This window comes from Protomyctophum bolini (assembly GCF_963924005.1).
Source record: "Protomyctophum bolini genome assembly, chromosome: 5".
NCBI lineage: Eukaryota > Metazoa > Chordata > Actinopteri > Myctophiformes > Myctophidae > Protomyctophum > Protomyctophum bolini.
The window spans coordinates 38,112,637-38,127,636 of record NC_137866.1 but is presented as its reverse complement, the minus strand read 5'-3'; the positions used below and the strand labels follow the sequence as shown (position 1 = coordinate 38,127,636).

The window sequence follows — 15,000 nt, the reverse complement described above, 5'->3', positions numbered from 1 at the left end:
AACATCATTTTTATTCAGACAGACGGTACAAAACTTGGCGGAGCGAGTGAGGGTCTAACCCTTCCCCAGCACGCTGCGGTCTGCTGCATTGTGATAGGCTGAGCCTGTCCTTGGGCCATGGTTGCACTAATGCGGATGCATTCCACAATGCTAGCTTGTTTGCATGTCAAAGGTTCCGCACCGGAGATTTCACACTGAATGTTTGCCATCCGCAAATAAATACCTTTCTTAGATCCAAAATACTTTGATCTCCAAGGGGAATTACTTTGTCTTGTATGCAGGAATATCAGGATAGTTAGCAAGTTAGTTATTTGTCCTATCTGCCCTGTGTTACAAAGCCTAAAAGGCAAACACAATTTTTATTCATATTGATATGTTCCAATGGCAAAAACACCCTGTCTTCCTAACTCTGTTCATACATCCCTGTTAAAAACACCCTGTCTTCCTAACTCTGTTCATAATGTAAATCTCTGTTAAAAACACCCTGTCTTCCTAACTCTGTTCATACATCCCTGTTAAAAACACCCTGTCTTCCTAACTCTGTTCATACATCCCTGTTAAAAACACCCTGTCTTCCTAACTCTGTTCATACATCCCTGTTAAAAACACCCTGTCTTCATAACTCTGTTCATACATCCCTGTTAACGCCAGAGGACTCGCTCCATCTGCTCGGAGGACTGTTTAACATCTAGTGAGGTTTTATTAAGGTCATGGATAGTGAGAGCTCTCAGATCAACCCGGCCTGGCTACACGTCATCTGATTGGCCAGGCGTAATCATAGTCTATAAACACCATCTGATTGGCCATGTGAACTGTGAGATTGTAGATCTGTTATTGTCAGGTTAGACATGGCTGCAGTTAAAGCTGACATCCAAAGTAGTCCAAACTACAACAAAAAGTTGGTGGCGCGTCGAGTATCCACTCCAGTTCTTCAGATAACTTTGTCAACCAGTCTAAAATGTCTCAATGGAAGAGTAGGGGGACCACCTCCAACCACTGCAGATGTGGGTTGTGGGCTACTCATATCGTATTAACATTCTCTCCCATACAGATGTTCTATTCGTTACGATAATGACCCAGATTGTAGCTGCAAGGCGTGCGTTTAGTGAGGTTAAGGATCTGGGAGCTTTCTCTCTCTCCATCCTCCTCTCCTCCTGCGGATGAATCATCCCTCCATCCTCGACCCCCGCTGTCATCCGTTCTCCACCTCACCTCAGACCCCCGTCTTCTCTTCTCACTCCTCGTCCTCCTCTCTATCAGTCACCCCTCTCCTCCGTCGTCGTGGCCATATGCTGCTAAGCGTGTCGTTAGCATCTGGGCTAATTAGGCGGACAGCTGCTAACGAGACAGAACCCCCCAACCCCCCTCCAACAACAACAACCAAGAACAACAACAACAGCCACCTCCTCCCACCTCCTTCAGTGCTCATAGCGGCTTTATTAATGGCATCCCTCTGTAATAGCACGGTTCCTCCTAGCAATGGAGGAGGCAAGGTGATGTTGAGGGGCAAAGAGAGAGACAGGGAGAGCGGGGAGAAGAGCGCACAAGGCTGTCGGCACGCATGCACGCACACAAACACACACACCCTCAGGCGAGGCTAACAACCTCGAGGCAGGAGAGGAGAAATAACGACATCCGAATAAAGAAAAGAAAAGAAAAAGTCAAGCCTGAATTTATATCACAGCGTATGCTGGGAGAATAGCCGATCGCCAAGCTCACAATTTGGCATGAAAGAGGCGGGTTGTGAGTTTGGCGATCTGCTATTTTATCGGCTATGAATTACGCACCAGGGCGGAGCGGGGAGGGGGGTGATCAGCGCCAAGGAGACGTGAAATGGAAACAAGGCAGGAAAACGAGACGAGCGGAGCTTGAAGAACGGACACAGCGAGTGTACGGACTAACGAACGACAGGATAAATGTTTCAAGAACCCCAAGGGAAATAACTTCACACTGTACTGTTATGAGCCGGTGCCATTTCTCTCTCATAATCTCCTGACTATATTTGGAGGGCGTATTTTGTTTGCCAAGTTGTTCATAAATGAACTAAAGCTGACACATTAAAGAGACTTTAAATCTCATATCTTTATCTGCATCCTCAGAGGAGAAGGTCTTTAGTACTGGCACTGTGGCAGTAAGACAAAAAAGGCATAGTGACACTGCTGCACAGTGGCAATGTTTTTATACTCTCGGAGTTGAGAATTCATATATAATTGCCAGCTAGCTCACTGCATTTGTTTTTACCAGGCTTAAGTGAGTTTCAAATAATTATAACGTTATTATTAAAACGTAATTAAAAATAAATGTATACAGAAAGTGGTTAAAATGTAGTCTACAACTGAAAACTAGAATGAAAGAATAAATAATTAGCACCCGTGTAGAGGGGAATAGGCTAAGAAAACATCAACAATTCATCAGAATGAGGAAGAATGTTATGTGTCGGTGAAGCGGACACTCAGCTGTATAAATATTGTAGTGTACTGTAAGTTTGATCTAACGCCTGATTTATACTAGTGTCTCGCACCAAAAACAATAATGCCGCTCCATCAGCTCACATCGCATCACAATGTGTTTTAGATCTGCTGACGCCATACGAAGCAAAGTATAAACCAGGCTTAAATTGTACACATTCACACACGGATGGTGGGGGCAGCCATGCAAGACACCACGCTGCTCATCAGGAGCGGCTGGGGGTTCAGTGTCTTGCTCAAGATTATGCAGGAAAAGTACAGGAGAGCCTGATATGTTGGAACATCGATTCTGTATGAGTGTGGTATCATCAGAAAAGTCAATGGATCAAATTCAAAGTCATGTAGGGCAAATGCAACGAAAAAGGTCAAGACTTTCGTGGCCTTACCTTGAGGAACTTGTAAAGCAGGAATGTGAACCAGTTGGTGAGCATCTTCTCTGCAACCGACTCCGTTCTAACAGGAAAATGAGTACAAGATGAACACGTGAATTCAAAAGATTCCAATAAACAGCTTTTCCGCTTCCTGATATGGCTGTGCAAATGTCTTGTGAAGGACTGTCAAGAATTGAAAGCATAACAATGTTCTCAAGTCAGCGCTAATGTCTCATAATCATCTCTGTTGGGCGGACAATCTTGTACTGCATGTACATGGAGCCAAACCTGTGCTCCAATGGATCCAATGTAGTTATTATTTAGTCACAAGCTCTTGTTAATAGTCTTGTTAAATATTTATAAACCTCACAGACAGACAGACTTACATGACATGCCCAAATTATACGGAGAGCAGTTTGAACGTGGTGAAGCAAAAATGATAAGCTGGACGTCACCGTTTTGACAGCCATGCTACAGATCGTGGCTGTCAGGCATGCAACCTCACATCTCCAGAATAATTCATGCCCTACTTCATCACACTACACTGTCACACTGCACAAGTTGCAATGTAGCCGATCTACAATCAAATGTCACAAATGTGACACGTTGTGAGCTTGTAAATCTGGTATAAATTTTAAAAAAAATCACACACGTGTGAACTGAGTGGTGCAATTCCCCCTACCCCCTCCCCCCCCTCTCTCTCTCTCTCTCTCTCTCTCACTCTCTCATTAGAGACACAGCACTACCCCTCTCTCTGTTTCTGGCGCCCCCTACTGGTATAAATAAGTCACATACTCGTGCTCATTCAGGTACACAAACAAACAGGTACACGGACATTGCTGGTTGTAGGAGTGGTTGCACCACTCAAAAAAAATCAAACTGAAAGTGGTTATGTCCGTCTTTGGGCTTTATACTGTATAATATCGAATGTCATGTATTACATGACCTTTACAAGAACTAAAGACATATCTAAATTTAAAAGATCTGAAAATTACAACTGTTTTGTATATACGTGGTTTCCACCCGACAGCAACGAGATGCTGTATTGTGTCTGACGCTACATTATGCATTCATTCACTCTATTACATAGTCAGAGCATGCATATTGGTTATAGGCTGCATGTCAGCTGTGCTGCTTACCTGTCTATCTGTCAAAACATCTGTCAATTATGTCTGCATGCATATACAGCATACCTGGCTGTTTTCTCTCTGTGTGCGAGCGCGTCTGTGTGTGTGTGTGTGTGTGTGTGTGTGTGTGTGGGTGTGTGTGCATGTGCGTTGTATGGCTAAATGTAATACTATTGTTCACATAATTATCATCGCTGTTAGGCAGAAACCTTGTAAACGACGCCTTGCCAGCGTGTATTTTCAAAGATTTTTAAAGTGCAAGTTGTTAAGTGTCTGTGGGTTTTATAAATAACTAAACCAATGGCAAAAAATGCAAAAATAACTACTACTTTGGATCCACTATGTATACAGACGTCTAAATGTAGACGTCTAAATGTATACGTTTAAATGTAGACGTCTAAATGTAAGTTTGGGAACCACTGCTTTAAACACTTTAGCACTTTATGAACATGAACAAAATAGATGGGTCCCCCCTGGAACTCCCTCAGGTACCCCTGGGGGTCCCCGGACCCCACTTTGGGAACCACTGGTCTAAATGTATACAGACGTCTAAATGTAGACGTCTAAATGTAGACGTCTAAATGTAAGTTTGGGAACCACTGCTTTAAACACTTTAGCACTTTATGAACATGAACAAAATAGATGGGTCCCCCCTGGAACTCCCTCAGGTACCCCTGGGGGTCCCCGGACCCCACTTTGGGAACCACTGGTCTAAATATATACAGACGTCTAAATGTAGACGTCTAAATGTAGACGTCTAAATGTAAGTTTGGGAACCACTGCTTTAAACACTTTAGCACTTTATGAACATGAACAAAATAGATGGGTCCCCCCTGGAACTCCCTCAGGTACCCCTGGGGGTCCCCGGACCCCACTTTGGGAACCACTGGTCTAAATGTATACAGACGTCTAAATGTAGACGTCTAAATGTAGACGTCTAAATGTAAGTTTGGGAACCACTGCTTTAAACACTTTAGCACTTTATGAACATGAACAAAATAGATGGGTCCCCCCTGGAACTCCCTCAGGTACCCCTGGGGGTCCCCGGACCCCACTTTGGGAACCACTGGTCTAAATGTATACAGACGTCTAAATGTAGACGTCTAAATGTAGACGTCTAAATGTAAGTTTGGGAACCACTGCTTTAAACACTTTAGCACTTTATGAACATGAACAAAATAGATGGGTCCCCCCTGGAACTCCCTCAGGTACCCCTGGGGGTCCCCGGACCCCACTTTGGGAACCACTGGTCTAAATGTATACAGACGTCTAAATGTAGACATCTAAATGTAGACGTCTAAATGTAAGTTTGGGAACCACTGCTTTAAACACTTTAGCACTTTATGAACATGAACAAAATAGATGGGTCCCCCCTGGAACTCCCTCAGGTACCCCTGGGGGTCCCCGGACCCCACTTTGGGAACCACTGCACTAGAGCACAGGTTCTTTATTCCAAAGTAAAAGGGTTTTTTTTTTTACCATAGGAGGTTTCCCATGTCCAACAGCGACGATCAGAGCATCTGCTAAATGCCTACATGGCGAATGGTAATGAGTGTTTTACTGCGGGCCCATTACCTCCTGAGCAGCAGTTTGGGGTGGTTCTTGCTCTCCAGGTTCTTGTCGATGAGGTCAGACAGCAGTTGTTTGAGGACCCCGGTGGCGTATTCCAGCTCTCCCTGCAGGGCTGTCATGATGAGAGAAGCCACGTTCCCCCTGTCCCGCATGGAGAAGGACCTGCCGGTGCACAGGAGCAGTTAGAGGAAGAACGCCATATGAAATGGGAAGGAATTAATGACTTAAAACAGGGTCAAATCTCATTCAAATGCAGCCAATGCATTTTTCAACATGCGATTTATCGACAGTGTTGGGCAGTAAAAGGATACTAAGTAATGCATTTCTGTGATATGATTACTTTCCCCAGTAACGACCAAAACGGTAATGATATGATTGTTATTCATCCAAATGACGCTGTATTAATGCTTGACACTTTTGGGCCATATTTTCGCCAGTGTCTTACTCCTTATCCCTAAACTTATTTGCTTTTTTTTTTTTTACTATTTTGAAAAACATTTAAAAATTGTTCAACTTGCTGATCTACACGGTGGGAGCTTGCAAAACTGTTTTACAAAATAAAGGCAAAAGAATTTGAGGGATATGGAGTAAGGCACTGACGAAGCCTATACTTTAAACTTACGGATAACAGATCTACAAGCTAACCACGCATTGCAATGCAAGATATCCTTAGCTTATATTATCATAAAAATCGTAATGTTTCGGGAATAATTTAGGGGCCCACATGCAATATCCTCACGGCCCACAGGTTGAACCTCGCTGGGTTAGGTCACATCAGCTATTGTCCAAATGATTAAAGAAGGGAGCTTAATTCAACCCCTGGAACTATCATGATTTGAAGTTAGTCTCAGTCAAAGTATATATAACTGGGAATGAAGTGCCTCAAGGAGAAGGTGTAGCAATTCCCTGGAGGAGTATACTGCACCATTATGAAGCCACTTAACACTTAACAGCAGCATTGGACGTCTTACAAGGTGATAACTGTTGCTGTGGGATCCTTTATTACCAACCCTTCCGATAAACAAGGACATCATCCTTGAAAGACATGCTCTCACAGATGACAGCTGGCCTTGCAGATGACATTGTGAAGGCAAGCCTATATTCCTACACTTAACTAACTTTTGCTAAATTAATTTGTTGCACTAAACCATTCATGACAAGAGGGAAGAGATTGGATATATGCGGCAAGATTTGTCAGTACACTTCAAATCAATAACACTCATCATCACAGCAGCAACATAACATGTGCTGCCTAAAACCAAATTAAAGCTGTGGTATAGATCCTACGTGGAGGTTTTAGGTCTACTTAATCTACTGCAGTTTGTTTTCAGAAAGATGCATTTATAAATACATTTACATAGGCTACAGTACTGTACATACAGTAGGTCCTCTTGCTCAGGGATACATTTGGCATTTTTGGACACATTCTGCACTGTGAAGTGTGAACCTCTTGAACCTGCCCACATCTCAAAACATTATTTTAAATTCCAAAAGTCTATATTGTTCTGTACACTGTTAGGAAGCACAATATTTCCTTTATTTTCTTTTGTATTTATTTCGAGGACAAATTAGGCCAAAGACCCCCATTTGATATACGATTTCTTAATCGCTCTACAGTTGAGCTCTTGAGTTACAGCCCACATAAAGGGTCCATTTGGTCCCTAACTATCAATCGTTTAGCTGGGCACCCCCTGGTCCCCCTGAGGGGGTCCCTGGTCCCCCTGAGGGGGTCCCTGGTCCCCCTGAGGGGGTCCCTGGCGGTTACCATTATCACATTTTGGAATCTAAAACGACAGAAACACGCTGACCTCTGGGCCTCCAGGGTTCGTATGAAGGTCAACAGGAAGTGCTTCTTGGTGAGCAGCTGGCCGAACAGCGTCAGAGCCTTCTCCACGTTGGCCTGGACCTGAGGGGGCGGGGCAAACACACAGCCAATCACGAGAGAGACCCCAACAACATGGGCTAATCAGATATGAATGAGTATTTATTGTACTGTGTGTGTGCATTTTCTTATATATAATAATAATAATAATAATAATAATAATAATAATAATGAATTTTATTTATATTGCACTTTTCATTCACAAGGAATCCCAGAGTGCTACATGGTTAAAAATATATCTATCATAAAATATATATATATACACCGCCGAACACCGGTATATATATATATATATATATTATATATTTGGCCACAGTCGATCTCGATCTAAATTTGTCTGGTCTTGGTCTTGACTCTCTTGACAACCCCCTCGGCTCCATCTTGACTCAATCTACCCCGACTCGCTTTATAGTGGTCTCAAAGACAAAACACTACTGTATAGACAAATCCACAGAGGGGTGCCCTGGGCGCAGCCATTACTGAGATGTAATCAGCACTCATTAGCTACACCTAGCCAACATGGCATTGCATCCGATTCCATGGCCCTGTTGGCCAGGTGTATAGCTAATCAACGCTGACTACACCTCAGTACTGGCTGCGCCCAGGGCTCCCCTTTGGTGGATCTGTCTATATTGACCCTGAAGAAGACAACCTGTTTGTCGAAATGTTTTTTGGCATCGGGACTACGAGTTTGTGCAACGTCTCCTTTCCTTTTTAACGGATTTGTCTATATTGTGATCAGACGGCAGGGTTAAATTGACACTGTGTATTAGTGTGTACTAACAGAAAGCAGACCCTTTGACATACTGAGCATCATGTCCAGGCAGGGGGTGCACTGTACTTGTACTGTACATCAAGCCGACAGTAGATAGGCAGTAACTATGGGCCACATGGCTAGTGCTAGCTCTCCCCTGCCCGGCTGCCACACAGCGAGCGCTACAGGGAACATGGTGACTGCGTCCTTCGCCAAGAACATGAACCCCACAACGTTCCCCCAGAACCAATGTCACTGTGAAGAGGACTTCCATCAACAGGATGCATCCTAAAATGTCTAGTGATTACCCTGGTCCCTGGGAGAAGCAGTGTGTGCAGGGAGGGAGAGAGAGAGAGAGAGAGAGAGAGAGAGAGAGAGAGGAGAGAGAGAGAGAGAGAGAGAGACAGAGAGAGAGAGAGAGAGAGAGAGAGACAGACAGAGAGAGAGACAGAGAGAGAGAGGGGGTTGCGTTGAAAAGAAACAGAGGGGGAAAAAAGCATTGAAACACAACAAGTTTGTGCGTGCACGCTTTCCAGCGTGCATGTTGTTCTGGTGGCTGGCACCTGTCACTACCCATCAACAACACACCATATCCCCTTAAGACCTCTCTCTGTCTCTCTCTCTCTCTCATTTCTGTCTGCTCATTCCTTATCTATTCTCCAGCTTTGTCTTTGTTAAACACCAATTGTTTTTCCTTTTAATCCCGCCCACCTCTCTCTCTCTCTCTCTCTCTCTCTCTCTCTCTCTCTCTCTCTCTCTCTCTCATCTCTCTCTCTCTACAGTCCATTTCTAACATGCAATCCTTCTCTCCTCCTACATGCTATAATAAAGTGTCTGGGTCTCTCTCTGTAGTCTGTACCACTAAATGAGATTCCCTCGCCTCTGGGGTAGAAGCAGATTGGTGAGGAACTCTGTGCGTGCGTGCGTGCGTACCTTCGTGCGTGCGTTGAAAGAAAGAGAGAGCTAGAGATTATGTCTTTGTGACGTGCATTTACTTTGCACATGAACATGAATATGCCTGTGTACATGCGCGCATAGTGTATATTCATACACATTCTTACATGTGTGGCGAAGAGTATGGCGGAGAGACAAGACAGAAAGTGTGACGTGCGTGTGCGCGACTGCGCGTGCATTTGTAAGTGTGTGTGTGTGTGTGTGTGTGTGTGTGTGAGATTGGACAGTGTGTCTGTCTGGCTGGCTGGCTTAGGGGAGAGCGGTTACACAGAGCAATAAAGCCAGGAGCAGCAGTTTACACAGGCCATTGGATTAGGCCGCAGCCACCCTGAGGGAAATAGACAGGAAGGCCCAGACATAACCATAAAATACGCAATCCGCCCTTACCCCCGGCTGCCTCTCTCCATGCACTTTAAGGACTCCCGCTTGCGTGCATGACAATGCATCTGCAGCCAGCTCAACACGTACTTTAATGACGCTGTGAAAAACAGAATGGCTGACTGACAGACTGACAGACTGACTGATTAAAGTTGAAATCTGTACATTTCATGTTCAAACCTGGGTTACCCGCGTGGGGAGTGGGGACCACATTTCTACCACTCCTCCAAGGCAAAACGGCCAGGTGATAGTGTGCTGCAGGCAGTATACTACTTACCAACCAGTAGGGAGACCTACTCTTCCGTGGACACCTCCAACCACTGCAGAATGTACTTAGTTAGCCTACATTGTATTAACATACTCTACCATACAGAATGGATCAAAGTATCTTTAGTTCATTCAAATGAATAATCATTTGAATTGCAGCTTTAACTCTGAGGGCCCTATTTTGCACGTCTGAAGTACCAGGTCGTATGACTTAACTTAAGACCTGGCCAATGATGTTTGGCCACTCAAAATTAAACAGCAGTGGCCTTCAGTATGACATGCAAAATAAGGCCCCATGCTCAGTTTTTCAAATGCATAAATGGAAATTTATCGTAAGGTTTAGTGTAAATGCACTTTATACTAAACAGAACGCCACTGAATATGTACTATGCCTCTTAAAGAATTCACACATTTTCATGGGTATTTCTGCCTGTGTGGCACCTATACATCGATATATTAGGCATAATCAATATGTTAGTCCAAGAGGCATAAAATAATTGACACCTGTGAGACGAGAGTGGATATACTGTACTATAGCAGGGTGAAGTACAGCACTCAGTCCTTGGTGTTCGTTATCAAGGCCAGAGGCGACGGACTATGTTTTCACTCCCGTCAGTATGTCGTCTGTCCATTTTTCAAATTTTCAAAATGTTTTTTACCACTCCTACAGATTTTATCCAAAGCTCACGCACATCGGTACAAGTTATCTCTGTCGCCATCTTAACTTCTCTAGTGTAGTGTGAATTTAGAGTTTACCCTGTGAGTGTTACGCGCGATCATGTCACTTACACTATAACAGACTGCTGAACAAGCGCCATGTTGTAATGCCAAGTATAATGAAACTGGGAGATTTGTTTTCTTCATATATTTTTTATCCATGTCACTTGAACCGCATGCACATGAAACGGAAATGTTACACCTGCTGCTATTTTCATATGCAGGATATGGTTTCCACTTGCACAAGCCTTCCGTAATGGCACCTATCCATTGCATTCCTGTGTTAATCATGCACCTGATGTATATTGGCTATATTGGGCTTTGTAATTCGATGTGAATGTGCCTTCCTGTTATTGACCTGTGCTATATGTTGTAATCCTCTCCCCTCTATCCCCCTCTATTCCTTCTTCCCTACAGCATTCTGGCGCTTTCTGTAACTGCTACATTTGAGAGCAAGCGCAAAAGTAGAATTCCACCCGCTCTTTTACACCCGATTGTAATTCTAATGTGAGCATCCATGGGGGATTGTCCAGTGATTCTGTTATGCCCAGTTAATGCAGAGAAGTAATTTCCCCGCAGGGATCACTCTGAATCCTCCTTTATTCACTTTCACAGTGTCTATGATTCTGTAATTTCATCTGAGGGGAGGTTCTTTCATAAGCCCTCCGGGGCTTCTGACGTTTTACAGTGCGTCTCCACAGGAGGATAGCCATCGATACGAGGGTCGGTCTCTGTGCCGGTCCTTGTGTGTTTGCCTGGAGGTATAATCTCGCAAACCGCTGGATCAATCAGCATGTTTCATGTATACATGTGTATGTTCTTTTTTTTTTACATAATATCCAACTTGAATTTTTATAAAGGAAGTCAATGGGGCTTGGATCAGGCTTGGATCAGGTGGAAACCTTGCCCATTTTCTCCTGTATTAACATTTCTCTCTGCTAATAAATAAAGCCACTTCCACGCTTTCTGGTCAAGCAGGAAGCATATGTGTAAATTTAACAACATATACTCTCATCTTTAAACTCTTATACGAATGTTTCCCACATTAATTCTGACATAATTCATAGCTCTATTATTTAGAACTTGGCACTAGTGATTAAAGATATATGTGTTATAATAACATATTAGTCCTAGGCTACAGACCTAAGAGATCATTTCTGTCGCCTACGTGTGAATTCACGCATTTCATTTTTAGCGAAGGATGAAACTCTCCTTTCTGTGGGGGGGGGGGGGGGGGGGGGGGGCACAGATAGACAGTGACAGTAAGCTGTATGGATGGTAGGTTTCAGGGGTTTCAGGGATTGCATATAATGCATTATTACACAACATACTGCAGATTATAGATTACAACTTGGTGATTGGAATTGTGTGGGAATCAATTTCAGCCGACTTGGCTTAGTGGATGTGTGGAGTGACTGACACTGTAGAATGTAGATACTGGAATCTGTTTGAGTAAAATATTATTCTCTGGAATTATGAAATTCTAGTTGGTATTGTGGGTATAACAACAGAAAACAGAAAACACACTAGTATGGAGACCTGAGGGACCATATGGGGTTTAAGTGGTTCTCCTTCTACAGTATTAGTTAGCGATTTAGTAGACAAATCTGTTTCTGTTACATGCTATTGTTAGGGTTAGTTCTTACATAGTAAAATGGAGTGTTTAAAGGTGATATTGATAACATTATTACATAGACAAATAAATATATATTTTATATACATTTTTTTAAAGTATAGCTTCATATGTCATATATCCAAATTTGTTATTGTCTTTTTTTTTCTTTTTTTTTTTATCTGTCAGTTTATGGCGGCCATTATCCAGTGTTACTATCCAGTTATTTTCTTTTCCCACCAAACAAATGCTTAGTGGCAGACTGCATGAGTGCTGCCTCGTATAGACATTACTAGGAGTAATAAAAGTAGCTTAATGTGTTGTCCAATGCAGCATCTAGTGGCTGAATGTTGTCTATAGCACCTGTAACTCAACTCTGAGAGTTCAATGAGCTCTATGCACACAGAATAACTCCTCACAGAATAACCGCTTACCGACTTCCTTCACAGGTGAGGTGATACTGATGATATTAATTCAAGTTCTGCTCCATTTAGTTTTCAGTGGTTCTCAAACATTTTAATTTCAAGGACCCTCTCTGAGAGTGTACAAATGGAACCATTCAATTTGTACCATTCCATTTGTATACACTCTCAGAGTTACACACCCGTGCAGGGCCATTTGGAACCCTCAAGGACACTTTGAGACCCACTGGGGTAGCAGAGTGTTCCCAGAGAGCCAACATGCACAATAGCAGCACCCTGACTCTGTTTGACCAGAATGGAACAGAGCCTTCATTAGTGGTAACACCTGTGGAGGAAGTAGGGAAGGAGCCCTGCAAGTTCTTTCCAAAATGGCGTGTGTGCGCATAGAGACCATTAGAGTTAAATGGCCACTCCATATTGTTATATCTATCTAGTGTTAGTCAGAAGTGGTGATGCGGTGTACTGACCCGTACCTCCATTTCCTTCAGGACGGGGTGGTCCTCGATGCCGGGGAACAGCACTCTCATGGCGTACGTACGGTAGTCCAGGAAGGGGATGCCCGCTCCGTCCAGCTCCTGGGTCAGCTCATGGATGTCCGTCTGCAGCTCGGCAAATGCTGAGACAGACAGACAGACAAAATAAGCATATCTTTTCAGATTTCACTGTATGACACATGAAAAAAAAGAAAGAAAAAAAAAGCACAGCATCAGTGTTCACAAAGATAAAGAAAGACAAGCTGCGAGACCGTGAGAGAATGCCACAGAGGATATCTGTTGAGCAAAGACAGACCCAGGGTAAGACACTGAAAAAAACATAACAGAGACAGAGCCTTCTTCATGAAGGCAAATGTCACAAAAAATGATTTGATTCTGGTACCTGCACTACTCTGTCCTATCAAAACATAGCAAGAAATCTCACTGAACGCCGTTAAGGGACATGCTCCATTGCATAAATTAAACAAAACACCAGATTTAACTGTATTTCTGTACTCCAGAAGTCTACTTGAATGTGGCAAGAACTTGTGACAACTTTTGACTGACAACCCAGGCGGACGGACAGACAGACAGACAGACAGACAGACAGACTTTCCCTGTGGTATCTGAGCTCACCGTGAATTAAGTCAATACTTGTCAAAAGAGAGACTATAATACGCAATGGAGAAGTAGGAGAACAAGAGAGGGGGGGTGTAGTGAGGGAAGAGAGGGGGGGGGGGGGCAGTGAGAGACAGAGAGAGAGAGGGGGGAGGATCAGACAGAAAACAAAGTTCCCAGAAAGGAAAGTCAATTAATTGCATGAGTGGATAATTATTAAGAGAGCGACGGATGAGTTTTCATGCATAATTTCCCCCAGCTGCTATTGGACACATTGGTTCCACGAGGAGAGGAGAGGAGAGGAGAGGAGAGGAGAGGAGAGGAGAGGAGAGGAGAGGAGAGGAGAGGAGAGGAGAGGAGAGGAGAGGAGAGGAGAGGAGAGGAATGGATGCTGTAAACACAGCCTAGCATAGCTTATTGCTTTAATTAAACTGTTTCCGGATATTGGCAGCATCAAAATCGTAGACATTCATTAAAATAGTTGGAATAACAATTTCACTACAAAAATATTTGGCTATATTTGTCCCCTGACCATATATGGACTCAAACTAGCTGTTATAAAGGTGAAATGAATCAATAGTGAGCAACTGCATAACCCACAAACATTGGACATTTTTATACAATTTGCTTGGTGCAGGAATGCTGATATACTGTAGTCACAGGTGTGTGTTTATAGAGCATTTTACAATCAATGGCTCAGCCAATCATATAACCATTGGACCGTAACGATCCGTTTCATGCAGATAAATGAACACACAGGATATTTACTGTGAGTGGAGGAGGTTTCAGACCTGTGACCTTGGGCTGTGATAGAGTCTCTATTTACTGTGAGTAGAGGAGGTTTCAGACCTGTGACCTTGGGCTGTGATAGAGTCTCTGGAGGAGGTTTCAGACCTGTGGCCTTGGGCTGTGATAGAGTCTCTGGAGGAGGTTTCAGACCTGTGGCCTTGGGCTGTGATAGAGTCTCTATTTACTGTGAGTAGAGGAGGTTTCAGACCTGTGACCTTGGGCTGTGATAGAGTCTCTATTTACTGTGAGTAGAGGAGGTTTCAGACCTGTGACCTTGGGCTGTGATAGAGTCTCTATTTACTGTGAGTGGAGGAGGTTTCAGACCTGTGACCTTGGGCTGTGATAGAATCTCTGGCGACCAGTGTTGGGACGTAACGTAACGTAAATAACGCGTTACAGTAACGCCGTTACGTTCGGCAGTAACGGTTGCTGTAACGCGTTATTTTTTTAAAATCAGTAACTTGTTACCGTTACTACATGGTGCGTTATTCCGTTACTCTTCCGTTATTTTTCATGTAGTCTCGATCGGGGGAGAATGAGAAGAACTGTCACGCTTGCCTTGCGGGAGAGAAGGGGGAGGAGGAGGAGTGTGTGTG

The 15,000-nt window shown here is 43.6% G+C and overlaps 1 protein-coding gene across 2 annotated transcripts in view; it reads right to left on the bottom strand.

Annotated features, from left to right (window-relative positions):
* Positions 1 to 15,000, bottom strand: part of plxna1a (plexin A1a) — a 331,250-nt gene that overhangs the window by 27,037 nt on the left and 289,213 nt on the right. Inside the window, exons 21-24 of one of the 2 annotated variants that reach the window (XM_080763399.1) lie at positions 12,992 to 13,140; positions 7,347 to 7,444; positions 5,542 to 5,700; positions 2,855 to 2,921 (exon numbers count right to left, since the gene is read on the bottom strand). In XM_080763399.1, the coding sequence (XP_080619525.1) occupies positions 2,855 to 2,921; positions 5,542 to 5,700; positions 7,347 to 7,444; positions 12,992 to 13,140 (473 nt within the window). The remainder of the gene's footprint in view (positions 1 to 2,854; positions 2,922 to 5,541; positions 5,701 to 7,346; positions 7,445 to 12,991; positions 13,141 to 15,000) is intronic. The other variant, XM_080763400.1, reaches the window with a different exon arrangement.